The 25,198-nt window shown below is 35.6% G+C and overlaps 1 protein-coding gene across 4 annotated transcripts; it reads right to left on the bottom strand.

Moving 5' to 3' along the window:
* Positions 1–578: 578 nt before the first annotated feature.
* Positions 579–22,335, bottom strand: LOC136026882 (uncharacterized). Of its 4 annotated transcripts, none has more exons than XR_010617434.1 (4): positions 22,197–22,215; positions 13,342–13,451; positions 8,146–8,342; positions 579–1,276 (listed from the first exon to the last, which is right to left on the bottom strand). XR_010617434.1 is itself a non-coding variant. In XM_065703682.1 (4 exons), the coding sequence occupies exons 2-4, from the start codon at positions 13,484–13,486 to the stop codon at positions 1,130–1,132; spliced, it is 489 nt and encodes a 162-aa protein (XP_065559754.1). In that variant the 5' UTR covers positions 13,487–13,556; positions 22,268–22,335; the 3' UTR covers positions 579–1,129. The 4 variants fall into 4 exon arrangements, 3 of the variants coding, with proteins under 3 accessions (XP_065559754.1, XP_065559756.1, XP_065559755.1); XM_065703682.1 differs by lacking the exon at positions 22,197–22,215 and adding an exon at positions 22,268–22,335 and having other exon boundaries at positions 13,342–13,556; XM_065703684.1 differs by lacking the exon at positions 22,197–22,215 and adding an exon at positions 22,268–22,308.
* Between the last annotated feature and the right edge of the window lie 2,863 nt (positions 22,336–25,198).

The following is a 25,198-nucleotide window of genomic DNA, read 5'->3' as shown; positions in this document are numbered from 1 at the left end:
CTGTTAGTTCCATTTAAGGATGTTGGTGTTTTTGAGAAACAGCTTAAGAACCTGTTACTTTCATTTAAGGATGTTGGTGTTTTCGGGAATCAAATGATTGTTGATGTTTGAATTTTTACGGACGAAAAGAATGGCCGAATTCAACTAGTTCATTTTGCTTAATTTTTACGATTCGACATGGCAGCACCGACGAAACCATTACTGCCCTAAAAATTTACTAACTTTGAAATAGCCAAATCTTATAAAATTATGGCTTTGGGGTATGAATTGACTTAAGATGGGTGCAGGAGCCAAAAAATGATTTGATCTCGCTGTTCTTATCTCTTTAACATTTGTGAATTTTAGCATTAAGCAAAAGAAGTGCGTGAATAAATTGACTAGCCTGACTATACATTTCGTTTCGCCCAGTCTTGTAGAACTAAACATGGTCCCATACCATTTTGATGCTAAAATCTAACTAATCAAAATCAGGGAGTAATTGAGAGTGGTTTTCAAATATCTCATTTGTGCCACTCATAAAAAATTAAGCATATAAGATATCGATTATGCATACAATGTTCTGACGCATATAAGACTAGTAAAACAAACTTTTTTAATTACAACTGAAGTAATAAATTCAAAATGTTAGCTTTTGTACCCCTTTTATAGTTGAAACTAAACGTAGCATTTTTAGAACAAAATAGATCCAACGAAAGCGAAAAATCGGGTGATTTTTTCTTCAATTTCTCCAAATGAATCCACGAATCAGAACTACTTAGTGGTGCAAGATGAGACGCGTTTTGGCGTTACTGAATTCTTCAAGTAGATACATTTTCCTAACAAATGCTTTTTGAGGAATAGCACATCTAGCACTCGGTGCTATGGGCACATTTTCGCTATTCCATCTACAGTATACTTATATAATACATATGGTAACGCTGTCACAACGAGCATCCTTTCAAAATGGCTGATTTTAATCACTTCAAGCAGTCTTTTCAATCAAATTAAAAAAAAAAAAATTCAATAAAAAAACTTGCAAGTCTTTTCAATCAAATAAACAATACACAGGTACTCAGTTCTTGTAGATGCTCAATTTGCATAAATAATAACTCTTACGAGGCATTTTTTTCTCAATGAGTCTTAAGAAACACTAATAGACGGGAGTAGCGCTGCAATAGTATGTAGTATTTGCTCCTGAACGGTACACCATTGTCATGTTGGTAACCCCTTCTCCCAGATAGCTTGCATATCGTCCCATTGCCTTCCTTACTTTCTTTGACCAGGATATGCCATGCTCCTACAAATATATTAATAGTCAATTATAAAGTTTGAATTACTGAATAATCTGCTTGACTATTAATAGGAGGCAACAGCGGTCAGTATCCTCTCAAGAAACTATTTTTCCTTTAAATAAAACTATTCAGTTTAAAGCAAAGTTCATATGTTTGCCTTTCCTAGCCCAGAATATATCACCGAAATACATAAAAAATAAATACAATATAAATAAATACAATATTTATCACCGAAATATATCTGCCCATCATTAAGAAAAATATTAAAAAGTCAGACATGCTTAATAAGGTTGACTGCTACCATGAACATGACACACAATCGCTCACTTCTCAATAGCTCTTAATTACAAAGACATTCAAAACACAGGTTATCTATTAGGTTTCACCAGATAAAATACATGGGTCGAAATACTCCTTAATTATGGCTATCTAACAAAAGTCCTTCGCCCGCCCGCGCAGTGTTGTTACATTGGTTAAAGCTCCACCCTTGCAAATTGATTGGGTATCGTCAACGTTTAGGAAGCCAAACCATCTGATCGGAAGGCTTTTTAGGTTTGAAAAATATTGAAGTGAGAAATCTACATATGAATTAATAAATTGTGTTCAAAATACAAAGAGAAACATATAATAGATGTATGAATAACATTTTCGAAAAATGGAGAAAACACCCCCTAAAAGTCACTGAATCTTAAATGAAAATCACAACATCACATTCAGAGTATCAGAGAACCCTACTGTTGAAGTTTCAAGCTCCTATCTACAAAAATGTGGAATTACGAAATTTTGCCAGAAGGAAGATTACGGACGCGTGTTTGTGTGCTTGTTCTTTTTCCAAGGGGTGATCGTATCGACTCGGTGGTCCTAAAATGTTGCGACAGGGCTCACTCTAACGAAAATCGAAAGTTCTAGTGCTCTTTTAAGTGACAAAAACAATTGGAGGGCAACTAGGACCCCTCCCGCGCTCATTTTTCAGAAAGTCAGCGAATCAAAATTTTGAGATAGCCATCTTGTTCAGCATAGTCGAAAAAATCAAAAAATTACGTCTTTGAGGACGACTTAATCACCCACATCCCTGGGGGAAGGGCTGCAATTTATGAACTTTATCCATTGTTTACATATAGCATTGGTTATTGGGAAGTCTAATGACGTTTTCAGGGGGATTTTTCTGGCTGGAGGGGGGAGGTAGGCGGTTAAGCGACAGGATCTTTCTATGGAGGAATTTATCATTAGGGAAGAGAATTTCCATGAAGGAAGCGCTGGATTTTGCAGCATTATGCGAAAAAAACAATGAGAAATTAAATACAAAAACAAGTTTTTCAACTGAAAGTAAGGAGCAACATTAAACTATAAAAACTGAGGAAATTAACACACATATGAGGAGGTTCGTCCCCTCCTCAATAATTTGCTCTTTACGCAAAAGTATATTTAGTAATTTTAAAACAGCTGTTTATTCTAATTAAACGGCCTCTGTGATTCAGGGGTCATTCTTAAAGATTTTGAAAAAAATTCGAACGTCAGTATAAAGAGCAAGGTATTGATGAGGGGCCGAATCCCCTAATATACGTGATAAAAATATACGAAGATAGAAGTTTGTTACAAAAGTTAATTTGTAAGCTACGTATATTTATTACTAATAAAAATGTTCATAAATAAAATTGGAAATTCTAGCGGCCTTTTTAAGTAACCAAAAACATTGGAGGGCAAGTAGGCCCCCCTCCCCTGCCCCTTTTTATCAACACCCTAAGAAAGCTATTTGGCCAAAAAAAGTAAAATTAATATACAAATTTCATTTTAATTATTCATTTACGGTGAGCCAAATCAAAACCTGCATTAAATCAAAACTGAACGTCAAAAACGTTCAGAAATTAAATAAAAAAAAGTTTTTCAACCGAAATAAAGGAGTAACATTAAAATTTAAAACGAACAGAAATTATTACATATATGAGGAGTTCGTTCCCTCGCCAATACCTTGCTCTTTACGCTGATGAATTTTTAGTAGTTTCAAAAGAACTATTTATTCTAATGAAGCGGCACTTGTGATTCAGGGGTCATTCTTAAATAATTGGAACAAAGTTCGAACTTTAACGTAATATGAGAGGGTTCGCCCCCTCGTCAATATCTCGCTCTTTACGCTAAGTTTTCAGTCTTGTAAAATAATGGCCGATATAAGCAATAATTTGTTTGTGTTATTTTCCGGCCAATCTCAGCATTTAATTTTGCCTTAAGCAGTTTCATAGCTATGATTTTTATGTGATAATAAACAAAAGAATTTGTACGTATTCGGCTTGTAGTTGTTATTAAATAATAAAAAAAATATAAAAAAAAAATAAAAAAGAACTTTCCAATTGAAAGTAAGGAATAACATTAAAACTTCAAACGAACAATAATTATTACTTATATCTTTTAAAGATCTTTTCTTTCATTCATTTCAGACATTTGACTATGCCTTACAAAATTAGTTCCGCCAATATCGCCAATCTAAGCTACGCGGGAGAATCTTTCTATGGAGAAATTTCTCGTGGGGAAGGGAATTTTCCATGGAGGGGGAGCTGGATTCCCCAGCATTATTTAAAAAAGGATCAGCAATCATATAAAAAACAAGCTTTTTCAACTGACAGTAAGAAGCAACATAAAAACTTAAAACGAACAGAAAACATTACGCATATGAAATGGGTTGCCTCTTCCCAGTAGCTCGCTCTTACGCGGTTTATATTTTAACTTTTAAAAGAGGCTATTATTCTAATTAAATAGGCTTTGTGATCCAGGATTCATTCTTAAACAACTGAAACAAAAATCAAATTTAGGTTATTATAAGGTTATTGTTAGTTTTAAAAAAAAAGTAAAATTTCGTTTTACTTATGCATGTACGGGGAGCCCAATTCAAAACCTGTATTAATTCAAAAACGTTCAGAAATTAAATAAATAAAAAGTTTTTTTAACTAAAAGTAAGGATCGACATTAAAACTTAAAACGAACAGAAAGTATTCCGTATATGAAAGAGGCTGTCCCCTCCTCAATTCCCTGCTCTTTACGCTAAAGTTTGACTTCTTCACAACTATACTTAATAAAAGAATAAAAAACTTTAGCGTCAAGAGCGGAGCGTTGAGGAGGGGACAGCCCCTTTCATATACGGAATAATTTCTGTTCGTTTTAAGTTTTAATGTCGCTCCTTACTTTCAGTTAAAAAAAACTTGTTTTTTATTTAATATTAATAAACAACTTAACTGAATTGTCAAGTATAATTTTCATGGCACTGAGAACGTCCATAAAGGAATTTCTATATACCCTTTATGCAACATATATGTAAGCAGTGGGCAACTTGCAGAATTTACAGCTCTTCATCTAGGGGTTATGGGGGCCATTTCTTTAAAATTTTGTTTTATTTATACATGTATGGGGAGCCCAATTCAAAACCTATATTAATTCAAAAACGTTCAGAAATTAAATAAAAACAAGTATTTTTTTAACTGCAAGTAAGTAGCAACATTAAAACTTAAAACGAACAGAAATTAATTCGTATATGAAAGAAGTTTTTTCCTCCGCAACGCGTCGCTCTTTACGCTAAAGTTGTTTTATTGTTTTAAAAAACAGAGTTGTGACAGAGTCAAATTTTGGCGTAAAGAGCGAGGCGTTACGGAGGGGACAACCTCTTTCATATACGGAGTAATTTTTGTTCGTTTTAAGTTTTAATGTCACTCTACAGTTTAAAAAAAAAACTTTTTTTATATAATTTCTTTTAAAAACAATCGATACACTGGGTCCTCAAGGATTATCTCTTTTGTGAGACCATCCCAAGTGGAAGTTTAGTGTCTCCTCTTGTAGGTAGTCCAATCGCGCCACCACCACGTTTGTTCGTAGTCTCTACGTCACATTCAATGCTACAACTCACTTTGAAGTCCTATTTTAGAGCCTCTCCAAGGGTGTTGACAGGGGTTTGAAGCATGTATTTACGTTCAAAAATAGGTGTAATTCTAGACTATCTGATTTGAATCTATTAAAGCAAATGGTAATAGGCCCGCAGAACGAAAAATGGCGGCAGCTTTTTGCAGTAGGACCAAACCCGTCAGAAGTGTATTCCCCATGAAAGGTCAGATGAGATATATAGCCCCATAAGACGCTATTGTCAACTCTGTTGATAGTTTTAAAGTACCAACGGCACTAAAAATGCAATCTGGTTCTTTTAACTGGATGGAAAATTGCGTCTTAAAAATTAGGAAAACCCGAGAGCTCAATTTTTACCGGAAAAGCTTTCAATGTGCGATCATGTATTTTTAGAACTTTGCGGGCCCCAAGTTTAAAAATAAGTAAGTTTGTGCAAAAAATAACGAAAAAACTTACCATCGAGGAGCTCTAGAAACTAGCTTTCTTTATTTCTGTATTAACATACATTAATAAGATATTATTCGCATCATCAAATATTGGCCTAGTCCGACACCCGTCTAAGACCAAACAAAAAGCAGATCGTTCCCGAATGGGGTTGGAGGATGTCATAAGGAAAGATTTAAGAGAAATGGGAACATTTTGGGAGAGTGTAAAAAGGGAGACTTTGAGTAGATTGTGATGGATGGGGAACATGCGTAGCTGTGTTGGCCTCAGGTGGCCTGGTGCTGCTGCGAGTTATCGGTAGTAGTAGCATTAACATCATTCATGGTTAAACACTTCGAATTATTATTCAATGGATTTACCTACAAAAACATATTTTGAGAATGGCCAATTAAGTTATTCTGTTTAATTATATTTATTACTTTAATTCCCTACTGACAGTTCAAAAAATACTTGTTTTCTTGTGATTCTGACAATATTACTTTTATTATTTAATTCTTGCGTATTCTGAGTAGACCGCATTTGTTCAGCACTATTGAACATAACAGCTATACCATCAGATCGACTATTGTTTTGCTCGACACTTAGATGTAGATAAATGAGTGCTGCAACCGTTTGTTGAGCTTGTTTGTAATGAGTGCTGCAACCGTTTTGGTTGCTAAATGAGTAGATAATAAATGAGTGCTGCAATCGTTTTGTTGAGCTTGTTTGTAATGAGTGCTGCAACCATTCTGGTTGCTAAATGAGTGGATGATCAATGAGTGCTGCAACCGTTTTGTTGAGCTTGTTTGTGATGAATGCTGCAACCGTTTTGGTTGCTAAATGAGTGCTGCAACCGTTTTATTGAGCTCTTTTGTAATGAGTGCTGCAACCATTTTGGTTGCTAAATGGGTGGATGATAAATGAGTGCCGCAACCATTCTGTTGAGCTTGTTTGTGATGAATGCTGCAACCGTTTTGGTTGCTAAATGAGTGGATGATAAATGAGTGCTGCAACCGTTTTGTTGAGCTTGTTTGTAAACATGAGAAGTTTCTCGTTTGTTTCTTTTCACGATTCAGTTTGCATCAAAGGAGAAAATTTACGCAACAAAAAAAATACTAATATTTTGGAAGAGGTCAAAAGAAATATTTTAGATAATTTCGATTTTCAGGTATAAATAGGCTCAAGATGGAGCCAGGGGGCAAAAATGTTTTCATCTTTATGACCTTTATAATTTAACTTTAAAGATTAAGTCAAGATGTCGCCGTTGAAATTATAAATGATAGTGTTTTCTTTTTGGGCGTGTTGGCATCAGATCATGCTTCTCAACCCTAAAAATTCACTTTCAGGATTTGAGAGGGGAAAACCCGTCAGTGATTTTATGCGCAAGATTCACCGGACTGTTTTCTTTGCTGTCGGTGCATACAAGGAAAATTTTTCCATCCCAGAATGCTACCACAGGGAACACAGCCCCTACTGGGCATTAAAAGGGAGCCTTAATTGTGCTATTTTCAATGTCTGCTGTAAAAACATCATTGTTATTGTTGCTGAGGTTATTGAGGTGGACTAAGCAATGAGTGGTCAGGTAGTGATAATTGAGGTAAAAAATTAGAAATAGGGTTTCCATTAGTTTCTTTCTCTCTTCTAGAGTTTCTGTCCCTGAAAATTTCTTTTTTTACATAGCGGTAGGGGCTATGATATAGCCCCTACCGCTCAATTTGTTCATTCATTGACGCATTATAGAATAGATTTTTTTCCCGTTAGTTTCATTCAGCTTAACATAAGACAAGAAAAAGGGAAGTGAAAGAACAGATGGAAAATATATAATTTGGGCTATATATTTACACATCAGGGGGAGGGGGGTTAAAGTATTTGGACAGTGTGAAGATAGAAAACAATTTTTACTTCATAATATGCAGAATAGTTGTACCTAATACATTAAACATGCAAAGCCGCTATATTTCTATCATATTTAGGTACATTTTATGAGGATTGAGTGACAGAAAAATATATTAAAAGAATATTAGGTAGGGGCTGTATCATTCAAGTACCGTCAGTTGTTGTACAAAAATGGTTTTATTTACAAAGTCCAGAAGATTCATGAGTCACAGAAGACTGTGACTCTGAATCACAGACTCAGAATACGATTGTGAATCACAGACTCAGAATAACACTGTGACTCAGAATATGAATATGAAATTATAATTCAGAATATGAATTATGTGACTCGGAATATGAATATGAAATTATGAATCTGGACTATATATATATATATATATATATATATATATATATATATATATATATATATATATATATATATATATATATATATATATATATATATATATATATACATGGAAACGGATCTGGTTCAGGAACACGTAATCGACCTGTATGGTTTATTACATGTCTTAAGTAAAATGCTTTATGGTATTAAAAGTAGGTGATCATTGACATATGTAGGTTGCCGCGTTTCTCGACCCCAACAAGATTCACCGCTGATTTAAGTTCTCACCGCTTTACGATCAAATTCTTCAAGGAAATACTAGAAATATTTCAGATATATTACCTTGTCGTAAGGGTCCTCATCTAACCTCTGGTATGGACCTGGATCCCTTTTAAAGAGTCTTAAGAACCTCATCTTTAGTTTCTGGAGCTTTCCATCCTGTCCTTTAGCAAAGGTGTGAAGCTCTATGACGTCATAACCGGCGAATTTTTTAAAAGACGCTAATGGTGTTTTCTCTGTTGACTGATACATTGCTGCATCTGAAACATATACCCAATTTTAATAGCCTAGACTATTTTGCTAAATTCTATTAGCCTAGTAATTAACTCTGTTTTTTCATATCTGAACAACAAAATCTTAAAAAAAATTTGATAAAACAGTACAATCTTAAAAAAACCAAAAAAACAGTACACTGACAAACAGTCAGTGTACCATTTTATTAAGTATACTGTTATTATCAGTGTATGCAAATGACATTCAAGCCGTTTGGAGGTTTTGACATGGAGATAAGGAAACAGGTAGTCCCAATCTTATTTACAAACCATGATTACTTACTTGTACTTACTTACTTACTTACAAGGACACCCTACCCGGCATCTAGAAGACTACGTATGGTTGACTCCCATTTGTCGCGATCTTGTGCCAACTCTTCAGCAAACCGGAGCCAGCAGCTCTCCCACTTTCTGCCAAATATTCAAAATCCATCAACAGGGTTGAGGTCGTCTTTGGCAGTTCCCCACCGATTCTTCAATTGACCGCCAGGTCGCCTGCGCCAATCTGGCAACGGCAACCTTGCAACTTTGATTAGCATTGCGATATAAGTTTTTCTGTTTTGTTGTTGTTGATGCTATGAAAATAAAACATCACTTGAAGTAAAAATTGTTTTTAGCAAAACGCAAAAGACGCTCTGGTCTTCAGAAGGTTTATGGGACGTAAACGCTAATGTTGGTGGTAATTCCTGTTTGTTCCAATCTTGACTTGATTATTCTTTGTAATTTCTGTTCGTTTGGGTCTCATTGACACTGATTTCCGTTCATTTTGAGTTTGAATTATCATTTGACTATTTCTGCTCGTCCATGGTTTAAAATAGCTCTTTACTTGTCTCTGAACAATTTCCTTTTTGAAATATTTTTAAAATAAATTCACATAAAATCAAGATGAATTAAATATATGAGAAACAATTTGCGTTAAAAGCGCAAAATTATGATTTGTAAATAATTGTAATAATCATAAAATAAAAAATATTGTATTGAACATTTTTCTTTGACAGATTTTATCTTCATCCAATTAAGAATTCTTATCCAAGATAATTCAAAGCGTATAAGCACGTTTACGGCATACAAAGTGTCATTTCCGTATTAATTTTTACAAAACGAAGGTTTTTTCTGTAGAGAATAAAAGCACTCAACCAACACAACAAAAAAGAAGTAGGACCTGAAAATCCTGCAAAAAATAAATGACTCAATAATATTTCTCTGAATAGTATTTCAGCGGCCATGAAATCAACGTATTTTACTGTACGTGTTTAATTCTTAAAACTTAGGCAAGCGTTCTTTTTAGTAAAGTGCTAGATTCTTCACTGCAAAACTTTATTTTTAAAAATTACTTTCTACTTTTTTAAGTTTTAAAAATATACACAATAAACCCTATAAAAAGATCTTGCTAAAGTTAGGTTAAACTTCACCTAACATAGGGTTAAACTTCATTTTTAGCAATGATGTAGGTAATCACATTCCTTGCGACACGAAGGTTTGAACCTGTCACCCATTAAACAGGAAACGCAGCTTTTTCCCCTACACTATCGCAAGGTATTAAACATAGGTTTTACTTCGGACTTTCCCGTCCGAAAAAAAATCTGTCGTTGTGTCATGGTTGCAGCGGTAGCTGTAATCTAATTATATAGATAACTTCGAAGACCACACTGCCTTTCCATGACGAAATGAAAACAGTTCAAAATAGGGAGATACCTTTTTATTGACAGTGAATAGATACAAAATTATTTAACTGGATATTTCGAACACATATACAGTGTTCATCATCAGCAGTAAAACTGCTGATGATGAACTGCTGATGATGAACACTGTATATGTGTTCGAAATATCCAGTTAAATAATTTTATATCTATTCACTGTCAATAAAAAGGTGTCATCGCTATTTTGAACTGTTTTACTTTCGTAATCTAATGAAGAACGAAACATGGCCCATAGTAACCAAAAATTTAAAAAAGCGACTAGTGAAAAAATTGTAATTTCTAGCTGATTCAGAAATGAAACCATTTTCCCGATTATTCTTAAAAGTAAAATGTTATTTTGAAAACCAATTTATGGGAATTCTGAAAGATAGCACGAGACCCCTCAAAATCGGCGTTGGTTCGAAGCGAAAAGTACACTGCTAGCATCCCCATTGTTGAAAGCTATAAGTGAAATGTTATGATTGCGTAAAAAAGCAAGATAGATTATCAATCCAAATAAATATGTATTCACTTCAAATCTGATAAAAAATTATAAAAAGTGATTTTTTTATAAGGCAAATCAGAAAATAATTAACAAATAAACCATCACAATTTTCAAACGCGTTTCTTCAACTTGTGGGTACTATGGGTCGTGGTTCGTGAGCTATCACTGCAACCCTGATGCTTAAATATTAAAAAGCAAAGGCGAATCTAGAGCAAATTCTGGGGGAGGGAATGAGGCAAGGGCCCAATAATTGACCAAAGCGACGAGTTTATAAAAAAAGTGAAAATCAGAAAAAAAACACGAAATGAGGGTGCAAAAAAAAACTTGGGGGAGGGCAGGATCCACCAGTGTTAAAAAGCAGGATGAATTGCAATTATATATAGAAGAATGCAATAAACCAATAAAATTAACTACTTACTTGTACTTGTGGCGGAAGTCAGGCGTTTCCACCTCGCCCGGCATCGATGATCTTAGAGACCTTCTTGGACCATGTTATAAAGTTGCATAAAATTAACTATTTGAGCATGTATCCGCAGAGAAACAGTTTATAAACAAAAGGGGTGCGACGGCTCAAATTTGTCTGTCCTTTTTACTGGCTAACTGTTTCTCGCGAAAAAGCCAATCAGATTTTAAAAAAGGCGGATTTATTTGTCTCTCCAGAATTTGGATTTCCTTGTCAGCAACTCAGTATGGATTTGCTGCTCAGTATTAATTAACCCAGTTTTTAAAAGACAGGCCCATTTTCCCCCCTGATAAAAGATTTCTCTGATTGGCTTGCGAGAATACGCCACAAAAATAAACCCATAGAATCGAAGTAACCGAAGTAGATTTGAAAATTGATCTCTTTAATGTATCAGCTAAATTTCACTGAAATTCGAAGAGAAGCAATATATAATACCTATCCCCATTTAATTGTTTAAATGGTGTGACCAAAACATGATTCAATTTAAATACTAATTCGAGTGTTTAAACATAGTTTGTGATTTGTTTAAATAAATTGAAAGATATCCTATATTTCAATGCCCAAATGTCAGACAAATTTGAATTATGAAAAAACTATCAGAACAACTGAAACTTTTACTTTCGCTTGTCTGTTCAATCAATTTTCTAAATTAGAATGTGTCAATCTTGTCATTCACCTTGTTCGAACCCTCATCCCTAGTAAGCCTTAATCCTCTATTTCTCAGAATAATCGAAAATGTGTGTAATTGAAGTTTCGAAGGGTAGCACCAGGGCTTACCCCTTGGGATTTTCCAAACATTTACCAAAAACTCACGCTTCTATTTCATTAGTGCTAATATCCAAGATGGTTCACTTTCACTTTCGAGTTTAAATTAGCCAGTTGTTTCTGAACAACTGTAATACTAGCTGTTGTGATATTGGCCTGTGACGAACTTTGAACCGGCGAATCAGAGCGATTAGTTAAATATTAAGTTTATGTTCCGTTGATTTGAAGGTAGTCAGTGCAACGTCCGATTTTGCTTACAGATGACATTACCTATAGAGCGAAGCGTATTTAGTCCATGAGCTCTGCAGGCAGTGGGGCGAAGTCTGCATCCTATATTTAATAATTATTTGGTTTTCAACCAATCAGAATACAGACCTCGCTCTGCTGCCCGCGGGGCTCGTGGACTAATACGCTTTGCTCTATAGGTAATGTTACCTGTAAGCAAAATCGATTTTACAATGTGAAAGTGAACCATCTTGGATATTAATATCAATGGATGCGTGAGTTTTTAATTATCTTCCGACTTCCTACTATACAGAAATCACCAACTGAAATTATTATTTAAAATATAGTTTCATTTATATTCTACAGCCTAAACTTTCCCCTCGGCTTCAAAATCCTGCCCACTTTATGCATTTTAGTTTGCCCCATGGAGGAGGAGGGTCAACCAGAAATGGATGCGCTTCTAGAATTAGCATTTAAAGTGCTATATTATGAAAACTATGATGCTTCGCAGCATAGTTTCCAGCTTGGACAGCTTGTGACGAAAATAAACAATTACCATTGGTCATTATTCAGAATACACTCAAAAATCTTGGTCTGCAAAATCTGACAAAAACTGTTTTAGCTATCGGTATTCGGAAAAAAATAAGGTAAAATTCTAGTTAATTGACTTCTTGCTATCTTGGAAAGGGTTTAGGTTAGGAAAATGAAGTTAGACACAGTGGAAAAATTACTTTGTTGATGTATTTTAATCAAACAAGAGTTGGTATTTAGATTGGCTTTTCGTAATTTTCTGCAGTAATTCCTATAATTTTGTTAATAAATTATTATATTTAGGATTAAAACTTCACTTATTGGGTGTGTTCTGAATAATGGACAAGTACCGCGCTATATTTTTATTCAAAAATGTTAATACAATCAATAAGGCAGAACATTTTTCACAGGTCAAGAATGCATGAAACTCATTAACAAAGAAGACATCACAGAATCTAAAACGGCGAGGAAATATATTTAGGGCTATATCCTAAGCCATCATGGGGGGGGGGCGTATCATCAGAAAAACGACCATAAAGGAAAGAGCATAAAATAAGGAGCCTAATTGTACTGTTTTTATTTTATTAACATGTTTTATTTAGAGGCTGGCATGCACTACAGATCTACCCGAGAGAAAGTCCTTAAAGCATAAAAAATCGACGAATTCACAGGAAATTTATTGCAGATGCAAGTTTAAGTAGCCCATTTTTGAAAAAGGATAAACTTACATTTATTCAACGTTATTCCTTTGTCTTAATAAATTCAACTACAAGTTCCTAAAAAAGAATTACTGTAACTCGTTCATCCTAGCAAACTTACTTCTAATTTGCTGAATCTTATTCCGATGCAGTGTCCAATTTGGTCGCTCTTTAGACTTTAAGCTGACGTTGCCAATGCGTAGATCTTCGAAGAGACTGCTCTGTGGCGCGCTTGGAAGAAAAAGTGCACTGTTTAAGATGTCCATCTTATCTGTGTAGTGCGTATGTTAAGCTTCACTCCTCCTATGTACTGGTTTCGCTCTAGTATTCATCTGACTTCAAACGAAAGGGTAAACAAGTTTTGCATAATCTCAAGGGGTAAACATTACATAATAAACAGTTGACGAAGCCAGTATTTGCAAAAATCGAATGTTAAACCAAATAAATGAAAAGAGAATCCTTATAATTATTCAACTACTGTAATAACCGTTAATATTATAACAGAAAAAAAATGAAATGGTAAGAATGCTTGATTTATGGCAACATAGTTCATTCTTTGACCTGTGACAAGTTCGATTTAGATTTTATTCCTCAATTAGCCAGAGGACTCTCAGCGCTCATCGATAGACCTCACTCGCTTAGAATTTTGACGTCACAATCCTTTGCTCGGGCAATGGACCGGACCAATCGTCATTTTCGTTCAACATATGTCACCCGCTTGTTATTTTATGACACTTTTGTTGTACTATTTGTGGTATTGTTTTTGGGGGGAAGTTACCAAACAGTTAACTAGATTTTTGGCCTATATATCCCATGGCCTATATCTCCCAAATTTTTCGACAAATTGGGTTCTTGAATTGTAAAAGATATTATTAAAGTCAGAAACACAAGCAGTCCTTAATTACTCTTATTATAAGTACTAACAAATCCTCGATGCTTCCAAAAATTTACAATCTTAGAGTAGCCTACTACGGAATGATCAAACAGTTCGTGGTAACGAACTGTAGTAAGGAGCGACCTGGCTCAATAGTAACCGAATTCTGAAAAAACAGAATTTTGATACCAATGGTTACATCAAAAGAATCACATTTTTATGCTGATTTTAAATATATGAGTTTAATTAAGTTTAGTTTTACCCATCAAAAGTTACAAGCCTGAGAAAATTTGCCTTATTTTAGAAAATAGGGGGGAAAACCCCTTAAAGGTCATAGAATCTTAACGAAAATCACACCATCAGATTCAGCGTATCAGAGAACCTTACAGCGGAAGTTTCAAGCTCCTATCTACAAAAATGTGGAATTTTGTATTTTTTGCCACAAGACAGATCGCGGATGCGTGTTTATTTGTTGTTTTGTTTTTTTTTTGTTTTTTGTTTTTGTTTTTCCCAGGGGTGATCTTGTCGACCCAGTGGTCCTAGAATTTCGCAAGAGGACTCATTCTAACGGAAATTAAGAGTTCTAGTGCCCTTTTTAAGTGACCAAAAAATTGGAGGGCACCTAGGCCCCCTCCCACGCTTGTTTTTACCCCAAAGTCACCGGATTAAAATTCTGAGATAGCCATTATATTCATCATCATAGTCAAAACCTAAGAACTATGTCTTTGGGGACGACTTACTCCCCCACAGTCCCCGTAGGAGGGGCTGCAAGTTACAAACTTTAACCAGTGTTAACACACAGTAATGGTTATTGGGAAGTGCACAGACACTTTCAGGGGGATTTTTAGGTTGGGAGTGGAAGGGGGATGCGGGGGGAACTTTCCATGGAGAGAGTTATCATGGGGGAAGAGAATTTCCATGAAGGGGGCACAGGATTTTTCAGCATTTTTAAAAAGCAATGAAAAAATAAATATGAAAAAGTTTCTTCAACTGAAAGTAAGGAGCAACATTAAAACTTACAACGAACAGATATTATTACGCATATTAGGGATTCGCCTCCTCCTAATACCTCGCTCTTTACGCTAAAGTAATTTTATTAATTTCACACTATTTATTCTACGGCCTTTGTGATTCAGGGCTCATTCTTAAAGAATTGATACAAAATTGAAACTTTAGTGTAAAGAGCGAGGTGTTGACGAGGGGGCGAACCCCCTGTATACGAAATAAAAACATACGAATTTATAAGTTCGTTGCGTAAGTTAATTCGTAAGTCACGTATATTTTTACTAATACAAATGTTCATAAAATTAGAAGTTCTAGTTGCCTTCTTAAGTAACCAAAAAATTGGAGACAGGTAACTAGGCCTACTCCCCCACTCCTTTTTTTCTCAAAATCGTCCAATCAAAACTATGAGAAAGCCATTTAGCAAAAAAAATATTAATATGCAAATTTCGTTTTAATTATTCATGTGCAGTGAGCCAAAATCAAAACATGCATTAATTCAAAAACTTTCGGAAATTAAGTAAAAAAAACAATTTTTTTAACTGCAAGTAAGGAGCAACATTAAAACTTAAAACGAACAAAAATTATTTCGTATATGAAAGGGGTTGTCCCCTCCTCAACGCCTTTCTCTTTACGCTAAAGTTTTAATTGTTTAAAGAATTAGAGTAGTGAAAAAGAGTCAAATTTTAGCGTAAAGAGCGATACATCGAGGAGGGGACAACCTAGTCCCTTTAGCTATTGTGAAATATTCCCTATGAAATTAAATCCCAAATGTATCCATTGTATGGCGATTGTTTTACTTTAAGTCCTCTATCACCTCTGTCACTTTCAGCCTTCAATATCAGCCTTCACTTTCAGCCTTCAATATTCAATTATGGGAAATAAACGTTGGCATTTCCTTCAAGGATAGGTGTCTAGTTCCACAAAGGATAATTTCTTTATTGCAGGTTATGAGCACTGAAGGAAACATTTCAAAATTTATTAAAACTTGATCTATTTCTCAAAATCATAACTTTCTTTTTGAGTACTACTGGTTTATCACTTGCTCTGAGAATGATTTCTTCCCTATTTTGCCTGTATTTTGCCTGTATTGGCCAAATATTTCTGTTGAATATTCCAGTTTGGCCACTCAAATTTTGCAACGAAGATATTCGCTAAATGTTTTAGCTTTTAAAAAAAAAAAAAACAAATCTTAAAACAAAACACAAAACTAAAATATGGCGACCATTTCTCAGTAAACTTAGTGACCCTTACTGAGAAAGGGTCATCATATTTTAGTTTTGTGTTTCGTTTCAAGGTTTTTTTTTATCAGTTTATTCTGCACTGAGGACGGTCAAGCGGAGGTCTTGACCGAAATATTTGCATAATTTTCAAATTTTTTCACTTTCTGTTTACTGTCCTCGTTCTTCTTTTGTTTGCGATTTTGTGTTTTGTCATGATTAGCCAGTGTGGTCTCAGAAATTATTTACTTAAGATGTGTGGTTCCATGTGTTTTTAGATATTTTTTTTTTTGCTGACTTTTCTCACTCCTTTCTTTCTTTTATTTTAATTTGGTGCCTACCCCTATCGAAAACAGCATTATTGCACATGGAGGTCTTTTTATTAAAAACTAATTCCTGAGTTTTCTAAAAAAAAATATTTGCACGTATGGTTGCATAAGTTTCCACATGATTCATTCAAACAGTCAGATTCCATTTTCACTGTCCTTGGTACTTATATCATGTCATACAGCCCTGTTTAAGAGTCAAGAGGGATCAGAGGGCGACCAGCCCCCGTCGCCACTCTAAGGCTCCTTATTCGTCAAATACATCTGATCAAAATTTTGAGACCACTATTTTGTTCAAAACAGTTTAAAGATCAAATAACAAAACCCAGGGGGCTTAAACCCCCCCCCTCCACAGCCCGGGGGAGTTTTTTAAGTTATGCTTCGGGGGCAGATAAGGCTTTATGTAAGGGGTGGTCGTATAAACATCAGAGGTGGCCTATATTGGAAATTGAAAGTTCTGGTTACCTTTTTAAAAGTCGTCAAAACTAATTAGTATAACAACGTCCTTACATATTCCGAAGGAACTACTACTAGTACTAATACTACTACTGCTACTACTAGTACAAGCAACTCATGGCAGCACCAAGCCACCTGGGGTCAACACTGCTACACACACTCCTCTCCCATCCCAGTGTTTTCAAACCCCCCTTTAACTTTCTTGAGAAGTTCCAATTTCCCTTATATCCTTCCTTACGACATCCTCCCACCTCCTTCAGGGATGACCTGCTTTTCATTTGGCCCTAGATGGTTGGCCATGGTTCTTTTTACCCAGCATCGTCTCTTCCCTTTACTTATTCCATGTCTAAGCAACTTAGTCTTCGTAACAATAATTTTAAAACCTGTTCTTGGGCCCTCAGCCCTAAGAAGCTCCAAAAATTATTCGTTTTACTAACACTGAACTCAAGGGTGCTCAAACCATTCCCATAGTAGAAGTCTAGGAGATTTTTACTTTCCAATGCTGCCAACAAAGTTTGATACAGGCTTTCAAGTCAATTTTTTACATTTCAGTATTCGTCTTCTGCAATAACAGTATGGCGTATAAATTAAGGAAGCCAATAACATTTACAAATATTGACTTTTTTATCGACAGGGGTGAGTATGGTGTGACTACGGCATGGCTTCTTTTTCCTTTCTTATACATTTTATCCAGCTGGCGCTTTGACTGGTTTTCTGATAATTCTAGTATTTCCCAATCAGTGGCAACGCTATGGCGTTGCCTATAGTGAAAGTCATACGGCTCCAATTATTATTATTGTTTTTTCCCCAGAGGCCCTTCTTATGGAAGGAGTGTTCGTATAAACCTCGGAGGTGGCCCATTCAGTTGAAAATTGGAAGTTTTAGTGCTCTTTTAAAAATGATCGGAGGGCAACTAGCCCTCCCCTCACGCCCTTTTTTCTTCAAATGATTCCGATAAAAATTTTGAGATAATAAGTTATGCCCTGGAGGCATATATGCTTCTAAGGGATGATGAACCACAGACAGGGATTATTAAATTGGCAGTTGATTGTTCTAGTTCACTTTTTAAGAGTCAAAAGAGATCAGAGGGCAACTATCCCCCCACGCCCATTTTTTCCCAAGCCCATCCGATTAAAAATGTTAGATTGCCATTTTTTTAAAATAATTTAAAAATTAGATAACAAAAACAACTGGGGCGACACAAATCCCTAGAACCCGGGGGCAAGTGTTTTAAGTTATGCCCCGGGGGTGTGTAACGTTTTGATGTAATGGCTGGTCGTGTAAACCTCAGAGTTGGCTCATTTGATTGGAAATTGAAAGTTCGGGTTACCTTTTTATGAGTCAAAAGGAATCAGACGGTATCTACCCCTCCCCCACCCAACACACAGACATATACACATTCTTGTTTCTCAAAACGCATTTGATCAAAAATTTGAGATTGCCAGTTTGGTTGAAATAGTCCAAAGATCAGATAACAAAACGTTTTGGGTCAACACACTCCCCCCTCTCCAGAGCCCAGTTTGTAACTTATTTATAACTTATTCCATGAGGGCATGTAATACTGTTATGCAAGAGATGGTCGTATAAATATCGGAGGGACTCAAATGATTAGAAACTAAAAGTTCTAATTCCCGTCTTGAGAGTCAAAAATGATCCAATAGTAACCAGCCTCCCCCCCATCCCTCTTTTGCCCAAATGCGTCCGATCGAATGTTTATGTAGATATTTTGTTCAAAATAGACTAAAGATCATATAAAAAAACTTCACGGATAAAACAGCCCCCCAGAACCCGGGGGCAAGTGTTGTAAATTATGCCCAGGGGGCATATAAGGTTTTTATGGAAGGGATGATCATATAAACTTCGGAGGGGGCTAATTTAATTGTAAATCGGAATCTATAGAGCCCTGTTTAAGAGTCAAGAGGGATGAGAGGGCAACCAGCCCCCGTCGCCGCTCTAAGGCTCCTTATTCGTCAAATACATCTGATCAAAATTTTGAGACCACCATTTTGTTCAAAACAGTTTAAAGATCAAATAACAAAACTCAGGGGGCTGACCCCCCCCCCTCCACAGCCCGGGGGAGTTTTTTAAGTTATGCTTCGGGGGCAGATAAGGCTTTATGCAAGGGGTGGTCGTATAAACATCCGAGGTGGCCTATATTGGAAATTGAAAGTTCTGGTTACCTTTTTAAGAGTCGTCAAAAGCGATAGGCGGGCATATACCCTCTCCCCATAGCCTCTTTCCCCCAAGCGAATCTGATCAAATTTTGAGATGACCATTTTGTTTGAAAAAGTCCAGCGATCAGGTGACAAAACTTTGGGGCCAACAAACTCCTCCCCCCCCCCGAAATCCGGGGAAAGGGTTGTAAATTCCGCCCCTGGAGCATATAAGGCTTTTATAGAAGAGGCGGTCATATAAACTTCGAAGTAGAATCAAATGATTAGAAATTGAACGTTCTAGTTCCCTTTATAAGAGTCAAAAGTGAACCAATGCCGTATAGCCTCCTCCACCGACCCTAATTCCTTAAGCCTCTGATATTTTTTATTTTTCCAGAAGCAATTCATATCCAAGGGATGATCGTATAAACGGCTCATTCGATCTGAAATCGCATATAGTGCCTTTTTTTAGGAGTCGAAAGTGATCGGAGGGCAAATAGCCCCATGCCCTTTTTTCCCAAAATGCACTCGACACTTTTTTTTAAATAGTTCAGATAAAACTAAACTCTGGGGTCGATACAAACCCCCAGAGCCCATGGGCAGGCGTTGTAAGTTATGCCCAGCGAGCAAAAATGGCTCTTATGGAAGGGTTGCTTGTATAAACTTCAGAGGGGGTTCATTTGATTGGTATTTGAACATTATAGTTCACTTTTTAAGATTCAAAAAAGATTGTATTGTCACCCCCAGATTAAATTAGAAATAGTCACTTCCCCGATTTGAACATCCGGGAGGGGTAGCAAGCAAACGAGATAGTTGTGAAGAATTTTTATTTGTGATAAAATAAATGATAGTTATTATTATGTGTGTCTCGTTGGTCTAGTGATATGATGCTCGCTATTGGCGAGAGAGGTCCTGGGTTCGAATTCTGGATGATCCCAATTTTTACATGAAGAAGATCTGAAATTAGATAAGTGGTCGATACAGCGATCGCTGAAAGTTTGAAGGAGTAGCAGGGACCGGACAAGATCAAAAAAGAGAAAGTCGCTTCCCCGATTCAACCATCTGGGAAGGGGGTGGAGGGACGGTTAACTGGGAAAAACAAGAAAAAATGAGGTATTTTTAACTTTCAAATGGGTGATCGGATCCTAATGAAATTTTATATTTAGAAGGACCTTGCATCTCAGAGCTCTTATTTTAAATCCCGACTGAACCTGGTGACATTGGGGGGAATTGAAGGGAGGAAACCAGAAATCTTGGGAAACGCTTAAAGTGGAGGGATTGGGATGAAACTTGGTGGGAAGAATAAGCACGAGTCCTAGACGCTTGATTAAAATAACCGGCCCGTATCCACTCTCTTTGGGGGAGTTGGGGGGGGGGGGTACAATGCTTTGGCGAGTTCGGTACTTGTGGACGTGCTAGGAGGATGAAAATTGGTAGGCGTCTCAAGAAACGGCATAAATTGACTTGATAACAGTCGTTTCCTCGCTTTGACCATCCGGGGGGGGCTGGAGGGAGGGGAGAACCTGAAAATTGATTTATGTTTATCTTACGAATGGGTGATTGGATCTTAATGAAATTTGATATATAGAAAGATCTCATGTCTCAAATGCTCCATTTTCAGTTTGGATGGGATCTGGGGATATTGGAGATGGAGGGGAAAGCTGAAATCTTGGAAACAGGAAATATTCGAAACCAGAGATCGGAATGAAACTTGATGGGAAGAATAAGCACAAGTTTTGGATACGTGATTGATATAACCGGACCGGATCTGATCTCTTTGGGTGAGTTGGGGGGGGGGGGGAAATTTCCAGTGTTTTGGCAAGTTCAATGCTTCTAGACGAACAGCAAAGTCGATAACTTTAGTACCGGGTCTAATTTTAGGCTCCGACTTCGTCACAAGTGCCTATTAGCTCTTGGCTCTTGCTATGTAAGGGGTAGTCTTTTAACTTCAGAGCTAGCTCATTTGATTGGAAATTGAAAATTCCATTTATATTTTTAAGAGTCAACATGTTAAGCCTCAAAATGTGTGAAATTGTGATGAATGAAGAAGTGAACGAAAATAACGAACTGCTGCCATGACAATTTCAGTCCTTTCTGAACAATGAAAATAATCTTTAAAAAAATAGCACAATTAAGGGGCGCTGCCATCGGTTGACGCTGCTGCACTTCAGGGGGTTGGCAGCGACGCAGTATTACGCTTATTTGTGGTAAAAGCGCCTCGACATGAAGCATTTGTTTCAATCACTTCAGTTTTATTATTTCAAAATATATTTTCAAATGCATAGACACAGCAACTGACTAAACAAAACTTTCGCTTTAAGTAATATATTTAGTTTTCAGTAAATTGCAATCAAAACATTTTTTTGAGGGGGGGCATAACATTTCCTTTATTTGTTATAAAATACCTAAGTTTTGAGTTTGGCTTCATCATCTGTTGTGATTTATGTTTGTTTTAGGTTTTATTTCTTCATTCTTGTAATTTTTTAATACCTTGTTTGAGCTATAAGCCTATTGCTGCTTGTTTTAAGCTGATCGTTAATTTGAACCTACGATATTTTTGTATTTGTAGTAATTTTAACATTTTTTTTCATTAATTTTTTTTGTTAATCATCAATGCTGCTGTGTAGAGATAAAAATATGTAGCTTGGATTCGAAGCTTCTATTTAAGGTTTCCAGGGCCCATAAGCGCATAGTAGCCTAGAAATTCCATAGCCTGGTTCAAATCTATACATGTATAATACAAATGTAGAGATTTAGTTTATGGTTCGGCTGACATTTAATGGGCATCAACTAGCAAAAAAGCAGATAAATTGAGGAATTACAGATTAAACACAACAAAATAATATAAAATATAAGAAAATAAAAATTTAAAAAAAAACAAGGAATCGCACAATGAACCATAAGAATCTCAAATTTTTGGATGGAGTATGGGCACTTTGACTCACCACTAAGTGCATGTGTCTGTGAAAATATACAAGCTGTTTAGGGGAAATTTTCGAAAGTCAGAATCACTTACATAGGAAAGAGCCATGTTTCAAACATTAGAAACAAAAAAAACTGTTATCTTTCGTATAACATGGAAACTGTTCAAATAAATACCTAAGCAGCAAAGATAAGAAATAAGAATTCAACGATCTAAATTTTAGAACTGTAACACTTAGCTGTGATTGGATACAATTATTGTTATACAATATTATTATTGTTATACAATAACAATTATTTTTACAAAAGAAAATGAACAACAAAAATTCGAGTTATTCAGCTCGCACAGTAAGTATTGTGGTCGGGCTAGACAAGTTTTTAAGCTGGGAAGGAAAGGATAAATTTTGAAGCTTTATTAAGTATGATTTCTTATGGTTCTATTCAAAAATCATTTCATTTGAACTGGATAAAATTTTTAAAACAGCATAAAGAAGCATATGTGATACAATCATATTAAGTTAGGGCTGATACATAAATAATCCTGATATTCAGAGGATACCATGGCAGAAATAATTTGCAGTTGGAAAGAATTTTTTTTAAACGGCTTTTAATATAGTTTTGTGTTGACGGCATAAAATTTTTTAAAAGACAGATACTGTTACATACTATTAAAGTAATTAAACCCTGAAGACGACATTAAGCACACTTGGGTCTCATGCAATACTATGGTAAACCTGTACTGGTGTAGTAGACCTGTTTGTTTCGTAATAGGGTATTGTTTGTTTACTTATGTAAATTTTTTCATCAAGATTTCTTTGGTTGTAACGTGATAAGGCCATGTTTGTATACTTATGGAAATGTTTTCTTTGGTTTTTACATAATAGGACTCGTTGAAGTTCACTAGTCAAGCGGGGAAGTTTCGGTTGTAAAAAAAATGATCTTGGTCCATAATTTACAAGTGAAGATGATTTAATCTTACGTGACTTGTTTTGGTTCCGGTGGACCTTTATAATCCAGTAAAAACTCACCTCAGTATTGAAAAAGAGTTTTGTTTGCCAACATTGAAGATATTATTCTTGGCATATTCTTTAGTAATGGATGTTTGACTCTATTTGATATTGAAGGTGCAAGCAATGGCGAAATTAAACCTAGAATGCCTAACGTAGCAGTAGAAATTACAAGTGGTTGTCGGTTAACCCCAGAATGGGACGAAATGTTTACACGGTATGTAATATCATTAAGCAAATATAAGTCGAAAATAGAATTATGCTTTGCAGCAAAAGTGAACATAAAAGTGAGATTACAAGTTGGATTAAATGCATTAGTGAAATATATTGAAGACAACGATCTGAATTAATCTATCGAAAAGGAGTTAGTTTGTTACATTTGTTGCGGGACATTCTACTAGCAAGAAGGAGTCTTCATTCTTTGTTAGTCTATAATCGCTAGTGAGGTGTCAAGATTAAAAATGACTGGATTTGAGAAACAAAAACTCATACAGAATCTAGTGACTTAGGAAAAATGTCTGGTTCTAGATGATGATTTTCTGTAGTTATCTCTTCGAAGGAAAATATTTTCCCTTAACGATATGATGATAAATTATTCACCGTCTTTCGACTATTGTATGAAACTTTTACGTCGTGGGCCAGATGCATTTACTCACTTTGTTGACATATTAATTGAAACAAAACAAAATGATATTGTGAGCGTTACCTAGGTGATATTCTAGGTGATGTGCACTACCAAAATGATATTTTGAGCACTACCTAGAAATTGGCTTAAGACGGCCATTTGGCAGGGCATCAATGAATAACTCGAATAAGGTTTCTCACGCCACTTGATTACTCCACTTCCTAGAATACATTCATTTTGCCAATCGTCAGTCGGTTTCTTTTTTTTTGCAGTGAAACAGTCAACATTAAAAAAACTGTTTTACACATGTCCATTGCGTTTGTATACATTGGGTAGCTGGTCATCCTGTGAGAATTGTACTATTATTAATGACTATAATGAAAAGTGTATATCATGCAAACCATGGAATTACATAGAAGATACACAGTCCAAATTAAATATTGTAATTCTTGTCTTGAAGATGTTTGTGACTCTCACACTAGAAGTGTCCTATACAAGTTTTTTTTATTAAACAAATTCATAAACATTTTTGAATCTTACCACTCTTAGGGCCCTGAAATTTGTATTATACATGTAGGAAAGAGTGTTTTCAACAAGAAAGCTGTTCAACGAGGATTGTTTACATAAATGCTGAGAAATTCATTGTAAGCATTTCTGCGACGTCGAAAAATAAAATACAATAGTGTTGAAAAATAAAATACAATAGCTTTTGGTTGATAAATCTTGTACTCCCTTCGGATTTTGAATAATAGATTTTCCACTTTACTCAAGAAAGTTTTTGATGTGAGGCGTGTAGAATGCCGGTAGGCCAAAAGGATTGAAATATTCAATATTCTTCTCTGTTTGAAAGATGCACAGCCATAAACCGTCTTTACAGTTGATAGGCTACTATTAAGAATGATAGGGATATTGTTAACACTTTGAATATGGTCGAAGAAATACAAGGGTATGCAATAGGATTTGAATTTAGACATGTAAGGATCTAAATTGACAACATTGATTATTTGATTTGTCTTCATAGTGCACAGTCTAATAGAACTTTGCCTTTGGGAGTGATATCCCAATAGGTTTCAAATTGATTTAGTCAGATTAATACAATACTCTTCTCCAACATTTCGGTAAAGGTACACGCTAAACGTACTCTATTCGTTTGGAAAATACTCATATCTTGAGTACTGGATAAATCAAATAAATACCAAAAGTATTTGAAAACATTTCACCTGTTGTGAATCACGATCTAGGGATTGCATTGTCGATTCTTATAGGGTCCTGTAGGATTTCATCGGATAACCCCTCGGTTGCACTTGATTTTTCGTTGTTAGATTTTTTGACTGTGAAATACAAATCTATCGACTTTGAAATCAAATCTATTCAATAGTCTTCACTGGAATAA

Source organism: Artemia franciscana, chromosome 5 (assembly GCF_032884065.1).
Source record: "Artemia franciscana chromosome 5, ASM3288406v1, whole genome shotgun sequence".
NCBI classification, from domain to species: domain Eukaryota; kingdom Metazoa; phylum Arthropoda; class Branchiopoda; order Anostraca; family Artemiidae; genus Artemia; species Artemia franciscana.
The sequence above is the reverse complement of the archived record's forward strand: the minus strand, read 5'-3'. Positions and strand labels throughout refer to the sequence as shown.

Bases quoted from the DNA above. Each gene is read 5' to 3' on its own strand.
- LOC136026882 (XM_065703682.1), bottom strand. From the start codon at position 13,486: ATGGACATCTTAAACAGTGCACTTTTTCTTCCAAGCGCGCCACAGAGC. The intron at 8,343-13,341 runs GTAAGTTTGCTA...TATATGTTTCAG, and splicing joins TAAGATTCAGCAAATTAGAA to ATGCAGCAATGTATCAGTCA. The intron at 1,277-8,145 runs GTAATATATCTG...ATATATTTGTAG, and splicing joins ATGAGGACCCTTACGACAAG to GAGCATGGCATATCCTGGTC.